Source organism: Podarcis pityusensis (assembly GCF_964106645.2).
Source record: "Podarcis pityusensis genome assembly, chromosome: 6".
NCBI lineage: Eukaryota > Metazoa > Chordata > Lepidosauria > Squamata > Lacertidae > Podarcis > Podarcis pityusensis.
The window spans coordinates 52,311,654-52,330,591 of NC_138030.1; the positions used below are offsets into that span (position 1 = coordinate 52,311,654).

At 40.1% G+C, this 18,938-nt stretch overlaps 1 protein-coding gene across 1 annotated transcript in view; it reads left to right on the plus strand.

Moving 5' to 3' along the window:
* MAST2 (microtubule associated serine/threonine kinase 2) overlaps positions 1 to 18,938 on the plus strand; it is a 138,868-nt gene that overhangs the window by 98,030 nt on the left and 21,900 nt on the right. Inside the window, exons 10-17 of the mRNA XM_081010241.1 lie at positions 959 to 1,113; positions 4,187 to 4,262; positions 5,902 to 6,111; positions 11,018 to 11,119; positions 15,424 to 15,556; positions 16,353 to 16,420; positions 16,892 to 16,977; positions 17,981 to 18,189. Of these exons, the coding sequence (XP_080866367.1) occupies positions 959 to 1,113; positions 4,187 to 4,262; positions 5,902 to 6,111; positions 11,018 to 11,119; positions 15,424 to 15,556; positions 16,353 to 16,420; positions 16,892 to 16,977; positions 17,981 to 18,189 (1,039 nt within the window). The remainder of the gene's footprint in view (positions 1 to 958; positions 1,114 to 4,186; positions 4,263 to 5,901; positions 6,112 to 11,017; positions 11,120 to 15,423; positions 15,557 to 16,352; positions 16,421 to 16,891; positions 16,978 to 17,980; positions 18,190 to 18,938) is intronic.

The following is an 18,938-nucleotide window of genomic DNA, read 5'->3' on the forward strand; positions in this document are numbered from 1 at the left end:
AAGATACTGTGGAGTTCAGTGAGCTGCCATTATTATTATTATTATTATTATTATTATTATTTTATTTTATTATTTTTATTTTATTATTATTATTATTATTTGCTGTGTCCAACAGAATCACATGTATATGGAAATCAGTCTGACAGGGGTTAATATTTTTTCCATTGCCAAATGTGAAGTGGATGCTTAAATTTGCCACTGTACTCTGTCCTGAGTCCGTCCAGATTTGGTTTAGACTTGTCCCTTAAGAGTTTGGTAAAGAGATACCATTAGTTGAAAATGTTGTTCTGAAGTCTTTACGTCCTCCAGTAATGCAGGGTTTTCTGAGGCACTTAGTACCTCAGGCTGAAAGTTGTTAACAGATGTTTTAATTGCCAGTACTGCCATCTTGCACCTTTACTTAAAAGCGATTAATCCTGTGACAGTTACAGCATAGATGCAGCCACACCCACTACCCCACATTTCCACCCTGTATCACTAAACCTTGTTTTTATGTAATTTGTCTTAAGTGAGACAGTAATAACCTACTAAGAGCACGTTTTGAAAATATTATTCATAAAAAATTGCATGCTCACACAAAAGAAGAGCACTGCAAATTAGTAACCCCCCACTTTTTATGGATAGCCTCATCTTTTTATAGAAAACTTCAGTTAATTTAATATTTATACTTTTATGCCTCCCTTCATCCCATTATGATTTCAGGGTGGTGAACAAACATAAATCTTGTTACATTCAGTTGTTCAGTGCAGGGGTTGCCAGCAAGTGGTTTGATGAAGCACGTGAAGAAAAATGGTTAATTCTTGCAGGAATAGTTATTCACTAAAGGAATTCACCAATGACAGCTTGAAGATTCATAAGCATTTTCTTCTACCTCTTGAAACGAAAGAACTCGTGTATTCATCTATGTTAAGTCTTGTGCCTCACATTAAGTGTTCCCTTGTATATACTTTGTTCTTAGTCATCATGTTCATCTCAGGAGAAGCTGCACCAACTGCCTTATCAGCCAACACCAGATGAACTCCATTTCTTGACAAAGCACTTCAGCACAGAGAGCATCACTGATGAGGAAGGGCGGCATTCTCCAGCAATGCGCCCCCGATCTCGCAGCCTCAGGTGAGCCTCACACTCTACTTCTGGCATCAGCAATCTGGTTCACCTGCCTAGTTTTCTGCTTCACACTTGCAAGAATAACCACTCCACTGCAGCAGCAACAAAACAGCAAAAGGAACTCCTTGTGTAAACCAAGCACAACATGGTTTCCCAGCACAGCCACATTAGAATCATGAAACCTCTCAGTTGCCATTTTGCATCTTTTTGCTGGTACGAACTAATGATTTTTAGGATGCAGTGCCCTTCACTTGAAAGTTCCCTTATGTCCCAGTACTGGGTAAAGAAAATGTCTTGTTTTCCCACTCTTCTAATCCGATGAGTAGTGCTGCTTGTCCTGTGTTAACCTGCTTGCAATGATCTTGGCCCTCACTGCCAGATGGAAAAGCTCTAACTGGCAGCTGTGGTTATGCTAAAGGCTTTAATGCTCAAATGAGATCGGTACATAAGGTAATAAACACAAGCCAATATGTTGATCCAATAAGTAACATGCCCTCTGCACCTTCCTAATGAAGAACAGGGCAGCCACAGCAATTAGTGCATCAAACAGCTGGAGTCCCAAGAATGGACATTCCTTTGAATGAGTTGGCTTGCGTCTGCACTGGTGTCTGTGTCCATGGAAATGGAGTCCAGACACCCTCAGCATCAGACTTACTCTCAGTTGCCACTCCAGAGGGGGAAAGCTCATCACTAAGAGGGAGAAGTGGTTCCATAGTAGGTGGTGTGAGGCTAAGGCTGTCCAGTGCCACAGAGGTGGGACGCTTCTTCGACAACCTACTCAGCTCCTCCCTGGCATCTTAATTTCTGTCCCCCAAGCCACTAAACTACTCACTCCCTGGGATCAGACACTTCTTACAGATGAGACACTTCTTTGTAGTTTCCCAGGCTAAAGCCAATCATGCAGTATGCTTCATCACACTCTTTCCACAATCAAGTAGTCATTTAATTTGACAAGTTTTATTTCTAATGCCAGTTTTATTGCTAGCCTGGATAGCTACTAGTATGTTTAGTTGTTCTAAGGTTTGGAGAAGAGACTCTGTTGTCCATCTATTTATTTACATCTTTAACACTTCCACTGTTCCTATGACTATTGTCCAATCTGTAGGTAGAGTGCTATATTTGATTGATAAACCAGTACTAAAACATGTCAAACATTAATCTTTGTAAATTTAATCTATTGGTATTTTTTAAAATGTAAGCTATTTTTGTTCCTATAACTTTTTCTAAAGACAGCTGATAGTGATCATTATTGTATAAATTAAGCTTCTAATCCAAGGTAGTCATAAAAATCATAGGGTTGTGGAGTTGGAAGGGACCACAAAGGTCATCTGGTCCAACCCCCTGCAATGCAGGAGACTTTTTGCCCAACATGGAGCTCAAACCCACAACCTTGCTCTCAGAGAATAAACTGAGGAGTTGGTGGAAGTTTAGTTTGTGTACTTTTTATTTTAAAAATTGGCTTCCCCATGATTGATGTAACCATTAGCTGAAATCTTGTAAATTATGCTAATACTTTGTCTTTATGCTTTATACATGAAGCATTTGTCAACATTATAGTTTACTAAATTATTATTTACATTTATGCAGGACTGGAAAAGACAACATATTATAAATATAAAACCAAAAAAGGAAAACGTGGCTCTAATTTGCTATAGTTAATCAAGGAATTCAGTGTAATTTCTATCTGCATTACCTCATTTTCCCTTAAAGGCTACTTAACGATAGAATGAGTCATAGCATTACATTCTGGCTTCTGTTCTGTGGTGATGAAAGGAAAGGAAATCATGCTGTTTGTGTACCCTGTTAGAATTTAAAATATATTCTTTCAAGCCATGGTATGATGATCAACAGAATTTTCTTGCTGTAACACCTGGTTTACATGCCAGTATGACGTATTTTAATCTCTAATCTGAGAACCAGTGTGGCGTAATGGTTAGAGTGTTGGACTATGACTTGGGAGACTACGGTTCCAATCCCCACTCAGCCATAAAGCTCACTGGGTGACCTTGGACCAGTCAGCATCTCTTAGCCTACCCTACCGCACAGGGTTGTTGTGAGGATGAAACGGGGAGGAAGAGAACTATTTATACCACCTTTAGCTCTTTGGAAGAAAAAGGTGGTATATTAAATAAATAACTCTCTATCTTATCTATCCATCATGCTCAGTGGTTTCGGAACACATTTGGCCTCGCAGCAGACTCCTGTCGCCACTATTTTTTGGAGACAATGCAAAACTACTGGAAAATTCAAATCACATTGGGTAAAATGCCTCAATAGTAATCTTCCCCCACCCTCATTTAAGGAGGAAACAGGTTACGTGAAATCTGTCCTGAAAATCAGGACCTGAGCTCATGGTTTGTTCTTCCCCATCTGAACAAACCATGAATGATAACGAAGCTTTGTTCATACCTTACAGCCCATAGTCAAAGAAAGGAAACCAAGCCTGGGTTTGGGCAGCATGACAAGCCAATGTCTGGTTTCTTTAGTCTAGCATGGGAGAAGTGCCAGTCAGTGCTGCCAGTACTGAGCCAAGCGGACCAGTGGTCTAACCCAGTATGTTGCTAGCATGTAAATTCACTTTCAGTTTAAAAACTTTAATCTTCCTTTTATACAATGAACTCAAAGTAACTCAAATTAACTTCATAGTACATATTTTAACAACTGCGTTTTCTAACAGCTCAGAAACCAATGTTCCTTTCCCCCAGTTGGTTAAATAATTGAGTCTTTACTGTTCGTGAATTTTCAGTGTAAATATGCACAAAAGTACACACTATTTGTTTGTGCATAGTTGGCCTCACACAGATGACTCAGATTGCAAAAGAAAATCCTAATAATATTCCAACCTATACATAACTAAGGGGTGGGCATATTCTTTCTTCAGCAATAGCAGCATTGCTGTTGTTTATATTTGTCCGAGGTAGCAAGAGAGAAACTTTGGTAAAGGATATACCTTAACCTTTTATGTGCTTGTGCACACATTCATGTGTAATTACATCAGTGTAGTGATGACTGTAGTTTGCACATATGGCACAATCACACTACCTACCACATTCTTTAACATTCTTAACTTTCTCCCTAGTCCTGGCCGTTCTCCAGTGTCCTTTGATAGTGAAATAGTAATGATGAACCATGTATACAAAGAAAGATTTCCAAAGGTAAGAACCATTTTCATAAATTTATTTTTCATTCCATTTATTGAGGCACTGTTTATTTAAAATGAAAATTAAAAAACAGACCCCCAAAAACAGACCCCCATGAAATCAAACTTATATTGCACTTATACTGAAACTGTAGATGTTATGTAAAAAATCTAGCAAAACACTGTCATCTTGCCCTCATATATGTAGGGAAACTTTTAAAGTTTTAATGACTTGTGATGCAAAACATTTGTTTTGTTTTAATGGTAAATATAAGCTCCTATCATGGTCTGCATCTGAAAGGGCCATATCTTTGGTGCCATGGTTGGACTGGAAAGAAACAACACATACGGCACAGTAGAGACTGTCAAGTGCATTGTTGCATAATTTTTTGTAGGCTGGAGCATTGTTTTGCTGTTTTAAATGTAGTTAAATTATTTTACTCCACAAAACACATTCTGCCAGTTGTTTTGTAGACTATTTTCTGTGTATGGAAAAACATACATATCTAGGTTAATGTGTAAGGTAAAGGTAAAGGGACCCCTGACAATTAAGTCCAGTCGCGAACAACTCTGGGGTTGCGGCGCTCATCTTGCTTTACAGGCTGAGGGAGCCAGCGTTTGTCCGCTTCCTCAGACAGTTTTTCTGGGTCATGTGGCCAGCATGACTAAGCCGCTTCTGGCACAACCAGAGCAGCGCATGGAAATGCCGTTTACCTTCCCACCGGAGTGGTACCTATTTATCTACTGCAGTGCATGCTTTCAAACTGCTAGGTTGGCAGGAGCTGGGACACAGCAACTGGAGCTCACCCCGTCGTGGGGATTCAAACCACTGACCTTTCGATCGGCAAGCCCAAGCGGCACAGTGGTTTAACCCACAGCACCACCCACATCCCAGGTTAATGTGTAAGATAAACAAATTGCAGGAGGATCTTACCATTTTGTGGCTTTATGGACATCATCCTTCCCAGGAAGGATGTGTGGAGCCAACCACACATTCGTAGGACATTCATTAATTGAACTTAAAGTGGTATTCAACCACTTGGGAGTGGATTTGTTGACATTAATGAACATGACCAAGTTATCCATTACTTTCAGTGGGTCTACTCTGTGTAAAACCTAGTTGGATACCACTCATAGTTTTTCTACTGCAGGACAAATAGCAACTTTGGGGAGATAGAGATGAGGGGGAAGGCTAAACTTCCCTCTTCCTCTTTATGAAAAAACCACACCCCACTTCCTACTTCCACAGCTGCTGCTCTGATCGAAATCAAGGCATAGTTATATTGAAGTAAGAACATCTAAAGGGCCAAACTACACATTGTGAAATATTTTATTTCATCTGCCCCACCTAATATGTAGTTTAGCCTGTGTATTTCAACCTGTTTTACACCTAGGGTATTCTAGTTTACTTGAAATTTATTTGTGTGCATTCTAAATTAGTACACCTTTCACCTAGAAATTGCTTCAACTTCATGACACTGAAGCATTCAAAATAGGAATGGTGGTGATGGAGGAAAACTCTTGTTCAGGCTCTGTAGCCAAAATTCCTAAACATTCAAACAAAACCCAAGAGTTAGATTTGATATGTTTACTTCAGTTCAAATGCAGATATTTTCATAGCAAAATGCCTGTAACTATTCTTCTACATTGTTTAGGCCACAGCCCAGATGGAGGAACGGCTGGCCGAGTTTATTGCATCCAGCGCACCAGAGAACGTGCTACAGCTAGCAGATGGGGTCCTAAGTTTCATTCACCATCAAGTTATTGAATTGGCCAGAGACTGCTTGGATAAATCACGTGAAGGACTTATTACTTCTCGGTACTTTTATGAGTTGCAGGAAAACCTTGAGAAGCTCCTGCAAGATGTAAGTATTTAATTCACAGGGCATCAGCTTCAGCCTGCCTTGCTGTAACCTGAAATAATTCACATGGCAACCCTCCACATAGTGCAGGCTACATCCACAAAGGACAGGGGCAAACAGAATGCACCATACAGGTGCTTCAGAGCAACACCCCACCCCAGTTAATTCAAGCCACAGCCCATCTAAATGGAGATGAAAACATTTGCTTCATTCAAATAGTGAGGGGATTATTTATACCTAATGTGTGAAACTCAGTTTATCTGTTAGATTTAAGTAGCTTTTGATGTTATGTTTTTGTTTTATTTTGTATTTAAATTGTTTATATTTTAACTATCACAAGACACCCAGTGAATATTATGTAATGAGGTGTTGTGCCATAAATAAATGAGTAGAGTTTACCACATTTATCCAGATCTATATTTATTAACCTCCCTTTGTTTCTGAACTGTCCTTCTACAGGGGGAGCCAATGAGATTTGAGTTGTCAGGAGGAGCTGGTACTTGTTAATTCCCACCCCCCCAAAAAAAATTGGTTTCAGTTCACCACCTCTACAAAAGAAGGCATGAAGATTAGGTAGTGGGAAGAAATATATTTGGGATAAATGTTAATGTACCTGAAAGGAGCAGGATAAATAAATGTACCTGAAAGGAGTCTGTAGGATTCCTGTTATGAAGAGAAGCGAGATACTCCTATTTCCCCGCCTCTTATTCCTTTGCTCTAAAAATACTGGCCTCCAAGTTTATTATGTAAATACCCTCCTGCATAGTCTACCTTCTGTTATGACTTGATACACCCCAGATTTCTCATAACAAAGTCTCTGTTTCTCACAAACTCAAGGTTCATTTTAAACCAGTCAATTGTAGAAAAAATCAGCCATGTAGGTGTACTATATTCTTGGTTGAAGAAGAACGAATACAGTCCAGTTAAGTTAGGCACTCTTAATTCCTAGGTCTCACTGAAAGTCCTAAACATATGCTGAAATCAGTCATAGATGAAAGCACTTGATTGTGGTGGGACTGCATCTAGCATTTGTAAAATCTCCCAAACACCATTTACTACAAATGGAAATCTTTTCAGTTTGGAAACTGAGAACGGCAGGTAGTCAAAAGCTTGCAAAATATTGTTTCCCTGCCTTCAAGGTGGGGAGACAGTTGGAAGTAACTTGGGGGGATTTTGAGAGGGAGGAGGGCTGCAGCTAGAGGAGAGAATCAGCAGAAATCAGGGGTCTCTTCTCCCATGAGCGAAAACCATTTTTTGCTCATACTAGCAGCACTTAGGATCCATCCTAAGGGGTGAGAAAACTAGCCCTCCAGATGTTGTTGGACTACAACTCCTATCATCTCTGACCATGCTGGCTGGAATTAATGGGAGGTAGAGTCTGACAACATCTGGGCAGGGGGGGTCATGAGTTCTCAAGCCCTGCTTGATTTAGACTGAACAGTTAACCTTTTCTTCTAAAACTGTGTTGTTATATAGGATTTATTTGAAAGTTTGGGGAAATGCAACTAGAATTTGATTACATTTTATGAAAATACATGAGTCAGAATTTTGGAAACAAATACTTACTATATATGCATTGAAATTAGCTTTGTTAACTGAAAGATAATAAAATTTGAGAATTAAGAAAAGTAATAACCTTCCCACTGAATTACTAGAAAGCATGAAATGCATACACATTTGCCTTTGAAAACAAAGAAAGAAGAAACAATTGAAAAACTTGTAGATACAGCAAAGCCGCAGAGGTGTTAGTAAGTTTATATCAGTAGTTGCTTGTGCTGCCCACTTAACCTGAAATCCCGATTAAAGTTGCTGTTCTTAATAGGGTTTAAGTGCATTGGTTCTTGTATGGCTGGCTTGATCTACCGTATTTTTCGCTCTATAGGATGCACTTTTTTCCCTTCAAAAATGAAGGGGAAAATGTGTGTGTGTCCTATGGAGCGAAGACGCCATAGCCCCGCGACCCTCTCCTGGCTGGAGAGGTGACGCGCGGCTATGGCAGGAGCCTCTATAGCCGCGCGTCACCTCTCCAGCCGGGAGAGGGTCGCGGGGGGCTGCTTTAGCCCCGCGTGCGCTCTCCCGGCTGGAGAGGTGACGCGCGGCTATGGCAGGAGCCTCTACAGCCCCGCGTCACCTCTCTAGCCTGGAGAGCGCGCGCGGGGCTAAAGAAGCACCCCGCGACCCTCTCCCGGCTGGAGAGGTGATGCGCGGCTATTGAGGCTCCTGCCATAGCCGCGCGTCACCTCTCCAGCCGGCAGAGCGCGCGCGTGGCTAAAGAAGCCATAGCTCCGCGACCCTCTCCCGGCTGGAGAGGTGACGCACGGCTATGGCAGGAGCCTCTCCGCTGCGCCTTTCCCCCGCCAGCCCCAAAGAGCAGGTAGCCGCCTGAATGCACCTTAAACGGCACCTTGTTTTAGAGCGGGAAAACAAGAGGGGGAAAGTTCTCCCCCTCTCTGCACAGCGCCTCCTGCCACTTCGCTGAAGGGGCGCTGGGCAGAGAGGGGGAGAATTTTTTTTCTTGTTCTCCCCCCTCTAAAACAAAGTGCTTCCTATTGTCCGGTGCGTCCTATGGTGCGAAAAATACGGTATATCAGCATATTAGCTCAATTACAGAGTTGTGACTTGAATATCACTGCTGTTGGTCCTGCTTAACCCCAGGGGAGGACAGTGATTTTAATTTCATGCCCCAGTGGCTACAGTTAGTGACGGATGAGTCTTTCAGATAAGGGAATCACTTTGTAAATTGCCCATTGCTACCTCCAGTACATATGTCACTGGAAATGACTTCGTTTCTATAAACAAATGACACAAGCTTCAGCCCATAGCCCTTGTGGTTACCCCCCCCTTCCCTCAAGGAGGCGGGGGGACCTGAAATGACACCCGCAACCTTCAGACAAGCATGTTGTCATTGGGAGCTGCTAATTAGATGGCATGCATCATACCAAGGGAAGGGAGGCAAACGATAGGCAGTTGTTTGGCATATAACCTATTCACTGAAGATGCAATAAAAGTGGGATGTCTTCTAAACAAGACATTTGGAGAGATGTCGAGGCTGTTGTATGAAATACGGAAACAAGAAACAACGATTTTACTAAGGACGCTGGAGCTGCAGCACTGTGCAGATATCATGGCTGAGTGGCTGCTACAAGTTGTGTTCATTTTTGTGTTTATGTCATCTTGTTTCTAACTGTTGTGTTTTTAATTTCTACATAGCTTAACTTTTCAATACTCAGAGCAAATTACAAGTTGTAGTAAAACTTTCAATCTAATTCTAGATATAGCAGTTTTTAAAGTTACTGAACGTTTATATTAAAGTAAATGGACATGATCGCATGGCAAACTTCTTAAAATCTGTTTTAAATAAAGCTTGTCCTTGTTGGTCTATGAAAATTGTTTTCAGTAATTAAAACATTGGTTTCCTTTCTGAATAATCCTACTACCTCATATTATGTTTCAATGAGTTTATATATTAGGAGGAATGGTTTTGAAAACCTTTTTTTTTTTTTTTTTTTTTTTTTTTTTGCAAAATCCAAACTAAATCAATTAAAGGAATTGTACAGTTTCCTTTAATGGAATGTGAATTACAAATTCTGAAATACTTGGCATTGCAATATGTATCTATATATTGCGTTAGTTTAAGAGATTTGAAATCTTTCCTGTGACATGTTGAGTGAAGGGCTTATGTACTGTGCATGCATACTCTAAACAGATATTGTAAGCAGAATTAGATCCAAATTTGTAAACAGAATTATATACCAAACAGTCATTCTAATATGTGAGCCAAAATAAGTAGTTGGTAATTTCCCCATAAACAACAGGGTGTGTATGTCTCTTCTTAAATGCATACAGTGGTCTCTGTTTGCAGTTTGTGCCAATCTTATTTTTCCACATTCCTTAGTGATGCCAATGCTTTCTTACTACTTGCCAGTGTATGAATTTTCACTTCTTTTCAGTGAATGTTAGCAAGCAATTTCTTTGTTGCTGGTAGTTACCTGCACATTTCTTGATTAAATGCTTGTGCCTGCAAGCTGCTAAAAAGCTCAGGTTACTTTTTTTTGGGTCCCCCACATGGTCTTTGAAACCTGTTTCTGAGTATTATTTATCATTCCAGTGAACATACCTGTAGTTGTGTTTAATTTCTCTGGAATACTATGAGCTTGAAGAGTGAACTATGTCTTACATGTTCTTTGTATAGCTATTATTGTATTGAGCTAGGGTGATGGGAAAAAAATATTCTTTTCTTTTCTTGTAAAATGTGTATAGAAGATTTAGTGGGCCAACAAAATCCTGACTGTCCCAGTGTTTGAATATTATGTCATCAATCAGCAAATAAAAACATTCGACTGAACCAGTCCATGTGGCTTTATAATGTATAGATACTATTTGTACTATGACATTAATAATAGAATATTAATGGCATTCTGCATGCAGCTCTATAAACACCTTGTTCGGCTTACTATTTTCTTTTGGGCCTATTTTTGTGTGCACTGCAGTTTGTTTAATGTCTTCATGGAAGAAGAAATAAAATAGAATATCTTTGAGAGTGGAAGTGAAAAAAATAACAAAGAAAAGTCAATGTCAAGTAAATCTTGAAATAAAAACCTATTTTGGCATAGAAAAAAAAATCAATGTATAATTAATTAACACTCTTTTTTTGAAAGAAAGAAAAACCCTTTAAAAAGTTTCCATTGAGTTTACTGTGAATAAACCTTCTGCAATATTGTTTGTGAATTGGCAGAGAATATTTTAGTGTCAAAACTTTGGCAACACAGAACTTGAAAAAAGGAAAAGGCTGCCTTTCTTCTATCATGCCTTCAGTGAATTATATCTAAATAGCTGATGATAGCTACTCTACTTGATTTATGAAGGACCAATTCTTTGTTTAAACCATGATGTGACATCCTTTCCACAGGCTCACGAGCGATCAGAGAGCTCAGAAGTGGCATTTGTTACCCAGTTGGTGAAGAAGTTGATGATAATCATTGCACGGCCAGCACGATTGCTAGAATGTCTGGTAAGTAAAAAGCGTTTTTAGGAGGTGTAGCAATATATTGTTTGATGAGTATGAAATGTAATTCCAGTGGAATCTTAACAGATTTTACCAACTGATAACGCATACAACAAGATAGGCTTTGAAAGAGCATACATTAGGAAAGACTTGGTGATTCTGTGAGATGTACATAGTTCTATAGAAGTACACTGGCTATTACGTTGTTTTAAGTGTTTCTCTGCAGAATAGACCTTACCAGTTTTTAAGTAGTCATTATGCACAGATAATGATAATAGATGCAGGCTAGAGGACCGAGCAATGACTCTTCATGTCCAGCAGGAGAGTTGATTGTTCTCTCCTGGAACAGCATCATGGCAAGTCACTTTGGATAACATGGGTAATTCCAAGCATGTGTTAGGCTGTGGCATTGGAGAAGCTGTTTAGGATGAGAAACTGCAAGTTTTGGAATGTATTGCAAATTTATGAATGCACATAAAGGGTCTCTATAGGTTGTGGATCATGTCCATAGAAGCATGGTGATATAGGAAAACTTGCTAAGTCTCAAAACGGATACTAACTGTGCCAACTAGTTTAATTATTAGGAAATTTTTCCTAAAAAAAATCCTTGTACAACATTAATTAATTAAGCAACATTAATTAATTAAGCACCTTAGAATTTTACATTTTAGAACTAGAGCAGGCAGTGCTCTTATAGACCATATAGTCCAATTACAGTCTTTAAAATGCAGTATATTTCATACTTAAAAGACTCCCTTGCCAGGTGCATGTCTAGGTCTGAATTCTTCAAGGAAGCAGACTCCAGATGTTTGCTAGACACGTTTCCCGCTGCATGCCAGCCCCTACCATACTTACATATATATAGCAATAGCTGTAATACTAAATGGAAGTAATGGCTGTAGTTTAGCTGAGTTGATAAGCTCCCGCAGTTAACAATATGTGAAGTCCTGTTAAAATGGGGTGCTTGAACTGAAGCAGGTAAAATCAGCTGTGGGCCTGCAGAGTCCCAGGTGAGGTGGCAATCAACAGGGCACTTACATGCAACAGAGGGGGAGTTATGGGCAGTAGGGCAAGTATTCATCTGTGGTGAGTGTGTCTCCAAGTAGTTTCTGGGGAATCATCAGTTAATGCAGTTTGTACTGCCTTAAGGTCCTCTGTCTGATTAATGTTGTAGCAGTGATCATTGCCTTCCATATTCAGCACATAATAAGAAAGAACATTATGTTTGTTTTGCTATGATGCCATTGTACTTGTTGGGCCTTTTCTCTCATCTGAAATTTTATTTGTTTATTGATGTTTCTGTTTGATACATATGAGTAATGGTAACAATGCTTGCTGACTCCCAAGTGGGGGCATTGAATGGTAGACAACCATTTCAAATTTCAGACTATAGTACGGAGGACTGCTGTGTATTTGCCAAAAGTCATCTTGGTGCATGGAATTTATTTATTTCATTTATAGCCCACCTGTCTGCCAGTTTACAAATCTTTGGATCCTGACTGCATTATTTGACCAGAGCTATATCTATATATCTATATATCATCTATATATCTATCTATATCTATAGATAGATAGATATATTTTTTATTAGTTTTCAATTACAAAAAATCCAATGTATGTCACATTATATCCATGCCAATGATCACAGCTATATCTAAGTATCCTATTTAACTAATAATGAACTGTGTTCATTTGCTGTAGAAAAAATAAAGCATTGTTTACTTGATTAAACATTTGGGGGAAAGTGCACTTTCAGAGTAGTACATGTGGAACAAAATGTAATGCATTTCTTCAAAAAGTTGGTCACTATGATGTGTTCATATCATGGTGCTTGTGTGTGAAGTCCATCTGAAAAGTGATATTTAAATACCATGAACAAATAAATAATTGTTCTTCTGCCATTTGACACCTCCCCCATGTCTAAACAAGGTTGCTTCTGGAAGGTTCTTAATTGGACTGGTCTTAAATTGGACTAGTTAAAATTAGGTGATAAGATTTGCAATGTGTACCAGTTTCCTTCATTTTTTTGAAAAGAGAATGGAAGCAGGTGTATGCAGTAACATCTCAGAGATCTGAGTAATAAATTCCAAAGGCTGTTGTGACAGTCATGTAAATAATGTGACAAGATCCCAGATTATAAATACAGTGGTGCCCCGCAAGACGAATGCCTCGGAAGACGAAAAACTCGCAAGACGAAAGGGTTTTGCGGTTTTTGAGGTGCTTCGTAAGACGAATTTCCCTATGGGCTTGCTTCGCAAGACGAAACGTCTTGCGAGTTTGTTTCCTTTTGAAGCGGGAACTGGGCTGGCAGGGAGCAAGCGAGGGAGCGACCTACCTTTTCCAGAGGGATCCTCTTCTGGAGAGGGCACAGAGGAGGCAGGTGGGCTGGGATCCAGCGGATTTGGTTGGGTCTCTGTGCCGCCGCCGCCTCTGCCTCTCTCTCTCTCTCTCTCCCTCCCCACGTGGCTGCTCCATTTTGCCCTAACTGCGCGAAGTCAGGAGGAGGCGGGACAAAGGAGGAGGAGGAGGAGGCATCCACTGCGCTTGGGCCGCCGCGAAGGCGCCTTTGCGGGGGTGGGAAGAAGCCGGGAGCAGCTGCCGAGACTGTGGGGAGCCCGGCGGCGTGGCGCAAGGTAACGGGGGGAGCAAGGGAGAGTCCATGCCGGGTGCTTCGTGCGTCCGCCCTCAGTTCCTGGGCTCGAACCTCCTTTGGCACCTCGTGGAGAGAGAGGGAGAGGAGCGGGCTGGGGCTTTGATGTGGGACGCAGCAAGGCTTGGCGACAGAGGAAGGGGGGCTGTTTTCGTGCGGAGGTGGGAGGGGGTGTCTTTGCCTCTTCCCGGCAACAGATCCTCCAGGCTGGGGAAACTCCTCCTGCTGGGGAGCGACCCGCTTTGTGCTTTGCCCGCTATCCCATTATAATACAGTACCAGGGTGCATCCATGCTTCGCAAGACGAAAAAATCCGCAAGACAAAGAAACTCGCAGAACGGATTAATTTCGTCTTGCGAGGCACCACTGTACAGGACGTTTCTAATTTAGCTGTTGCTCTAGTATCCAACCTCTTTTATATATCCATAATTTTTGTGGCTCACTTTACTATACCATGTAATCCTAGTGATAGTTTCACATTATCTATTATGAATATAAAATTTAGTAGTAGGTGTCTTACTCTCACTACTATTGATTTCTTGTAACAAAACAGCATCTGGTTTTATTTGCCTTAACCTTATGAGCACCGTAGACAGATAGATGAAGTCTTAAATGCCCAGAATCGATTACTTCAGGTTGTTTCATACAAAAGATACACTTCCAGCAATGTGATTGACTTCTAAAATAAAATTATTGAACATATTGCTCATTTACTTGTGCACTTCTAAAAGCTGTGGTTTTTTATATGGGGGTTTTAAATTTGCACAAATCTGCTGGATTAATCTCTTCATTCCTTCCTTGATTTTTGTCAACTACTCACTTTATTGTGATATACTGTATTGTCATTTTTTTTCATCCTCAGATATCTTTTCTCATCACTGAATCTTGGGTTATGGGATTTATACAGATTTTTAGTGCAATATAGACTCCTAGTATTGCACTGTATATTATGTCCTAACAGTCCTTTTATGGGTTTTGTGCACCACCCTTCTTTCTTGTTGGCTTATGCTTTCAGATTAAACACTGCAGTTTGAGGTCAGTTGTAGGTACATTTCTCAGTGGATAGAGAATGGGCCTGCTAAAGATGGGCCTCAGCCTGCTACACTTCCTGCAAAGGCTTGGACAAGCTACTTTTATGTAACTGTCCCCATCCACAGAATGGGAATAAAAGGGCTTGTTTTGTCTCTTTCCTTTCTAATTATTGGGAATAGGGTGATGAATGAATGTTACTGTGATTATGAAAAGATAAAATGTCAAGCTCACATTATTTGCTCTCCCTGCTTATTATGCTAGGAAATACTCGATGTGATGTTATAATTCTGATGTGTATAATCGCTTCTTCTTCCTGCCCCTTTTCTGTGTTGCCTTAAATTTTCCAAAGTAAAAAAATCACAGTAATCCCCAATAATCGTTGACTGGGGTTGCTTTTTTACACAAGGCAATATACAGTCTTATTGCTGTGCATATTGTACCAGTGTAAGATGAGCTGTTGGCTGCTGAATCCAGTTCATAACTTGAATGTAGAAGGACCCACATGTTTAAAGTGTTTGTAAATGGCATCTTTATTCTTATCATTCTTAAAATATCTCACCACCCAGAGTTATAGTCTTTTGCTTTGGGAACCAAATTAACCACTCTCCTCTTGTATTCTTGTGCTTTAGGAGTTTGATCCTGAAGAGTTCTACCATCTGCTAGAAGCTGCTGAAGGCCATGCCAAGGAAGGAGAAGGAATTAAATGTGACATCCCTCGTTATATTATTTGCCAGCTGGGACTCACCAGGGATCCCCTGGAGGGTGAGGACTTTCACTTTGCTTTCTTAGGACTATGTAGAGCACAAGTAGGTTAAGAAACAGAAGGCCTCCTTGTTACCTCCAGTGCAATCCTATGCATGTCTGCTCAGAAGTGAGTTCCACTGAGTTCAATGGAACTTACTTCCGCGTTTGTGAGTATAATATTGCAAGCTTAGTCTGAGGGCTGATTCACACATTAAGAAATAAAGTGGTTGTGTATTAAGTGTGAGAGGTAAACTGCTTTTAAAAAAAAATTGTTTATATACAGTAATTACATAGTGAGTGAGAGCTACAGTTAGCACCAGGTGACCACAAAGTATTTCCAAAGATGGTTTCCTTTACGGGTGCATGCAGTGTACACAGTAACATCATAATGTGTGGCGTGGCCCTGGGTGGCACATCTTTGACTGACGTATTTTCCATCTTCAGCATTCAGTGCTCTCCAGCTTCCAGGTAAATGGTGACATTTCTGATGTACTGTTTGCTCATCAGAATCTTTGAGATGAAATGGACACTTTTGTAAAATTGTGAAATTATCGCTTCAACCCTAAATAAACACACACTTTGCAATTAGTTTGTTTAAATGTTCTGGAGAAACTTTTGATTAAAGAATCCTACTATGAAAAAATATTATGAACCACCACCTTCTTCCACCTGACGCCTTCAAATTTTGGCCATGTACTCTTGAGTATGGAGAACCGTGTGTCTTAGCTTGCATGTGGGTGAAGAAACTAGGTATGTGATCACCATATTGCATACTATTATATCCTAAGAGTGTGCATTTCTGGTTTCCCCCCAGAAATGGCCCAGCTGAACAGCTTTGATAGTCCAGACACTCCAGAGACAGATGATTCTACTGAGGGAAAGGTACTGAGTTAAAGGATCACTTTAAATCATATAATAGCAGGTCTGTAATAAAGCCATTCTGTGTTAATGGGGTATTATTAAAGTCTAAATTGTGCATGGATATAATCATTTCTGTTCATGAAGAATACCTGAATGCTCTATATTTAAAAAGGAGATTAAAATTTAAAACTCTTCTACCGCCCCCCCCCCCCCAATGCATGGACATACATGATGTGTTTCAGTCAGAAACAGTAAGAATTGCTCCAGTCTTTCTCTGGATAATATCAGTAAAGAGCTACAAAAGTGTATGTGAAATTGTTGAGATAAAACAGGTAGAACAAAGTTTAAGAATAGAGATTTTAGAAGCACAATAAAACCATTTAAAGATGCTTCCAAAGCAGAATTGGTTGTGATTGGCTTTAGACTTAAATAGATGTATCTTTAAAAGATTAACATTAAAAGGAGAGTAAAAACTATTTCTGGTGTTTTCAGAGTCGGGGAGCCGCTGTGCAAGCCAAGAAAACTCCATCTGAAGAGGAATTTGAAACAATTAAGCTAATCAGCAATGGTGCATATGGGTAAGGATATAAGATTATGTCTAGCCATTAAAAGAAATTCATTTAAAGTCTAACCGTGAGTCATAAATGACAGTGATTCAGGAGATCTGTAGCTATAGCTCCTGATATTTGTACTTTAAACCCGCTGCTGAGGGAAAGTAAGTTTGTCAGATTTGATTGAAACCATGTTGCCCCTCTGTGCTGTTTTCGTGATCTCTCTGTGCTATCCCCAGAGTAGAAGCACATTCAGCCCCCCCCCACAACTGCTTTAAAGTTAAACAAACATGTTTGAAGATCCCATATTGCACCTGTTTCAGCTCAAACATTGAGAAGTTCCACTACTCTTTGTTCCCTGTGGCCCTGAATAAAATAGGGGGAAAGTATGAAATTAATTTTGATCACTAAATTTGGGAGGGGGGGACATATTCAACAGTTTTGCTTGAAACTTTTCAATAATTGTTTTTTAACTTGGTAAGATTTTAAAATATTTCATATATATTTGTATTCTAAACATTTTATAACGGGCTGGAGATGAGTTGATCAGCTACTCTTGTTATGCTGTGCTGATAATTTTTCCCCAGTTACTTGTGAAATATTCTGTATGTAGTGTGACACAGCAGTCTCTCTGAAAGAAAAGGAAATTGGTCTGATTATTCAAAAGAATTGGAAAATGTTAATATTAGTGCACAGGCAGATAATGATATAATGATAAGCGTGAAAATGATATTTGATTATAGAAGTCCTGTTTCTTATAGATGAACATTACACAGAGCTCAGACAGAAACTATGACTTGTTGCTCTCACCCATTATGAATTTGAGTCAGAACTGAGATCTTATCAATATATTTATCATTGCAGAAGGAGCAGGGCAAGAAAAATTAGTTGTTCCTTGTGCTTCATTTTCTGTTTCTTCGTAACTTTATCATCTAATCCAATAAGTGAATCCTGAATAAGAGAAGCAGGATTCAGAATTCCTGGAGTCTGCTCGTGGCAGCACTAATGCAGTGCAACTTTCTTGTCTCAGTGCAGTGTTCTTGGTGCGCCACAGAACTACCCGTCAGCGCTTTGCAATGAAGAAGATCAATAAGCAGAATCTCATTTTGAGGAACCAAATTCAACAAGCTTTTGTGGAAAGAGACATACTAACATTTGCAGAGAATCCCTTTGTTGTGAGCATGTTCTGCTCTTTCGAAACCAAGAGGCATCTATGCATGGTTATGGAGTATGTGGAAGGTATTGTTTCATCACCATAGAATTCATCTTGTCACAACAATGATCTTACATATTGACCAGAAAGTGGTAGAGAATTTTATATGTGCTGACTTGCATGGTGCTTTCCAGTATTCTCAAAAGTGTCCCATAGGTGCCATCTTAGAGGATGGAATAATAAATCCACTATGTGCCACAAAGGTTTTAACCTTGAGTGGAGATGGGCATTCTCTTGAGGTGGTCCTGTTCATCATGGACTAGTTAGCCATGTTTGCTCTTGAAACCATAGGTACAAGTATCTGACTTAAGGATCATGTGAAAGAAATAAGAAATTGGAGAAGGTTCACAGCGGAATGAATTGAATATACCCTACACGATCTTCTCTTCCATAGGGAAACAACAATGGAATTTGAGGCTGGCTAATAACTATAGTTATAGTAGGAACACGGGTGGTGCTGTGGGTTAAACCACAGAGCCTAGGACTTGCTGATTAGAAGGTCAGTGGTTCGAATCCCCGCGACGGGATGAGCTCCTGTTGTTCCGTCCCTGCTCCTGCCAACCTAGCAGTTTGAAAGCATGCAGTGCAGTAGATAAATAGCTACCACTCCGGCGGGAAGGTAAATGGTGTTTCCGCGTGCTGCTCTGGTTCACCAGAAGCGGCTTAGTCATGCTGGCCACATGACCCGGAAGCTATACGCTGGCTCCCTCAGCCAATAAAGCGAGATGCGCGCTGCAACCCCAGAGTCGGCCACGACTGGACCTAATGGTCAGGG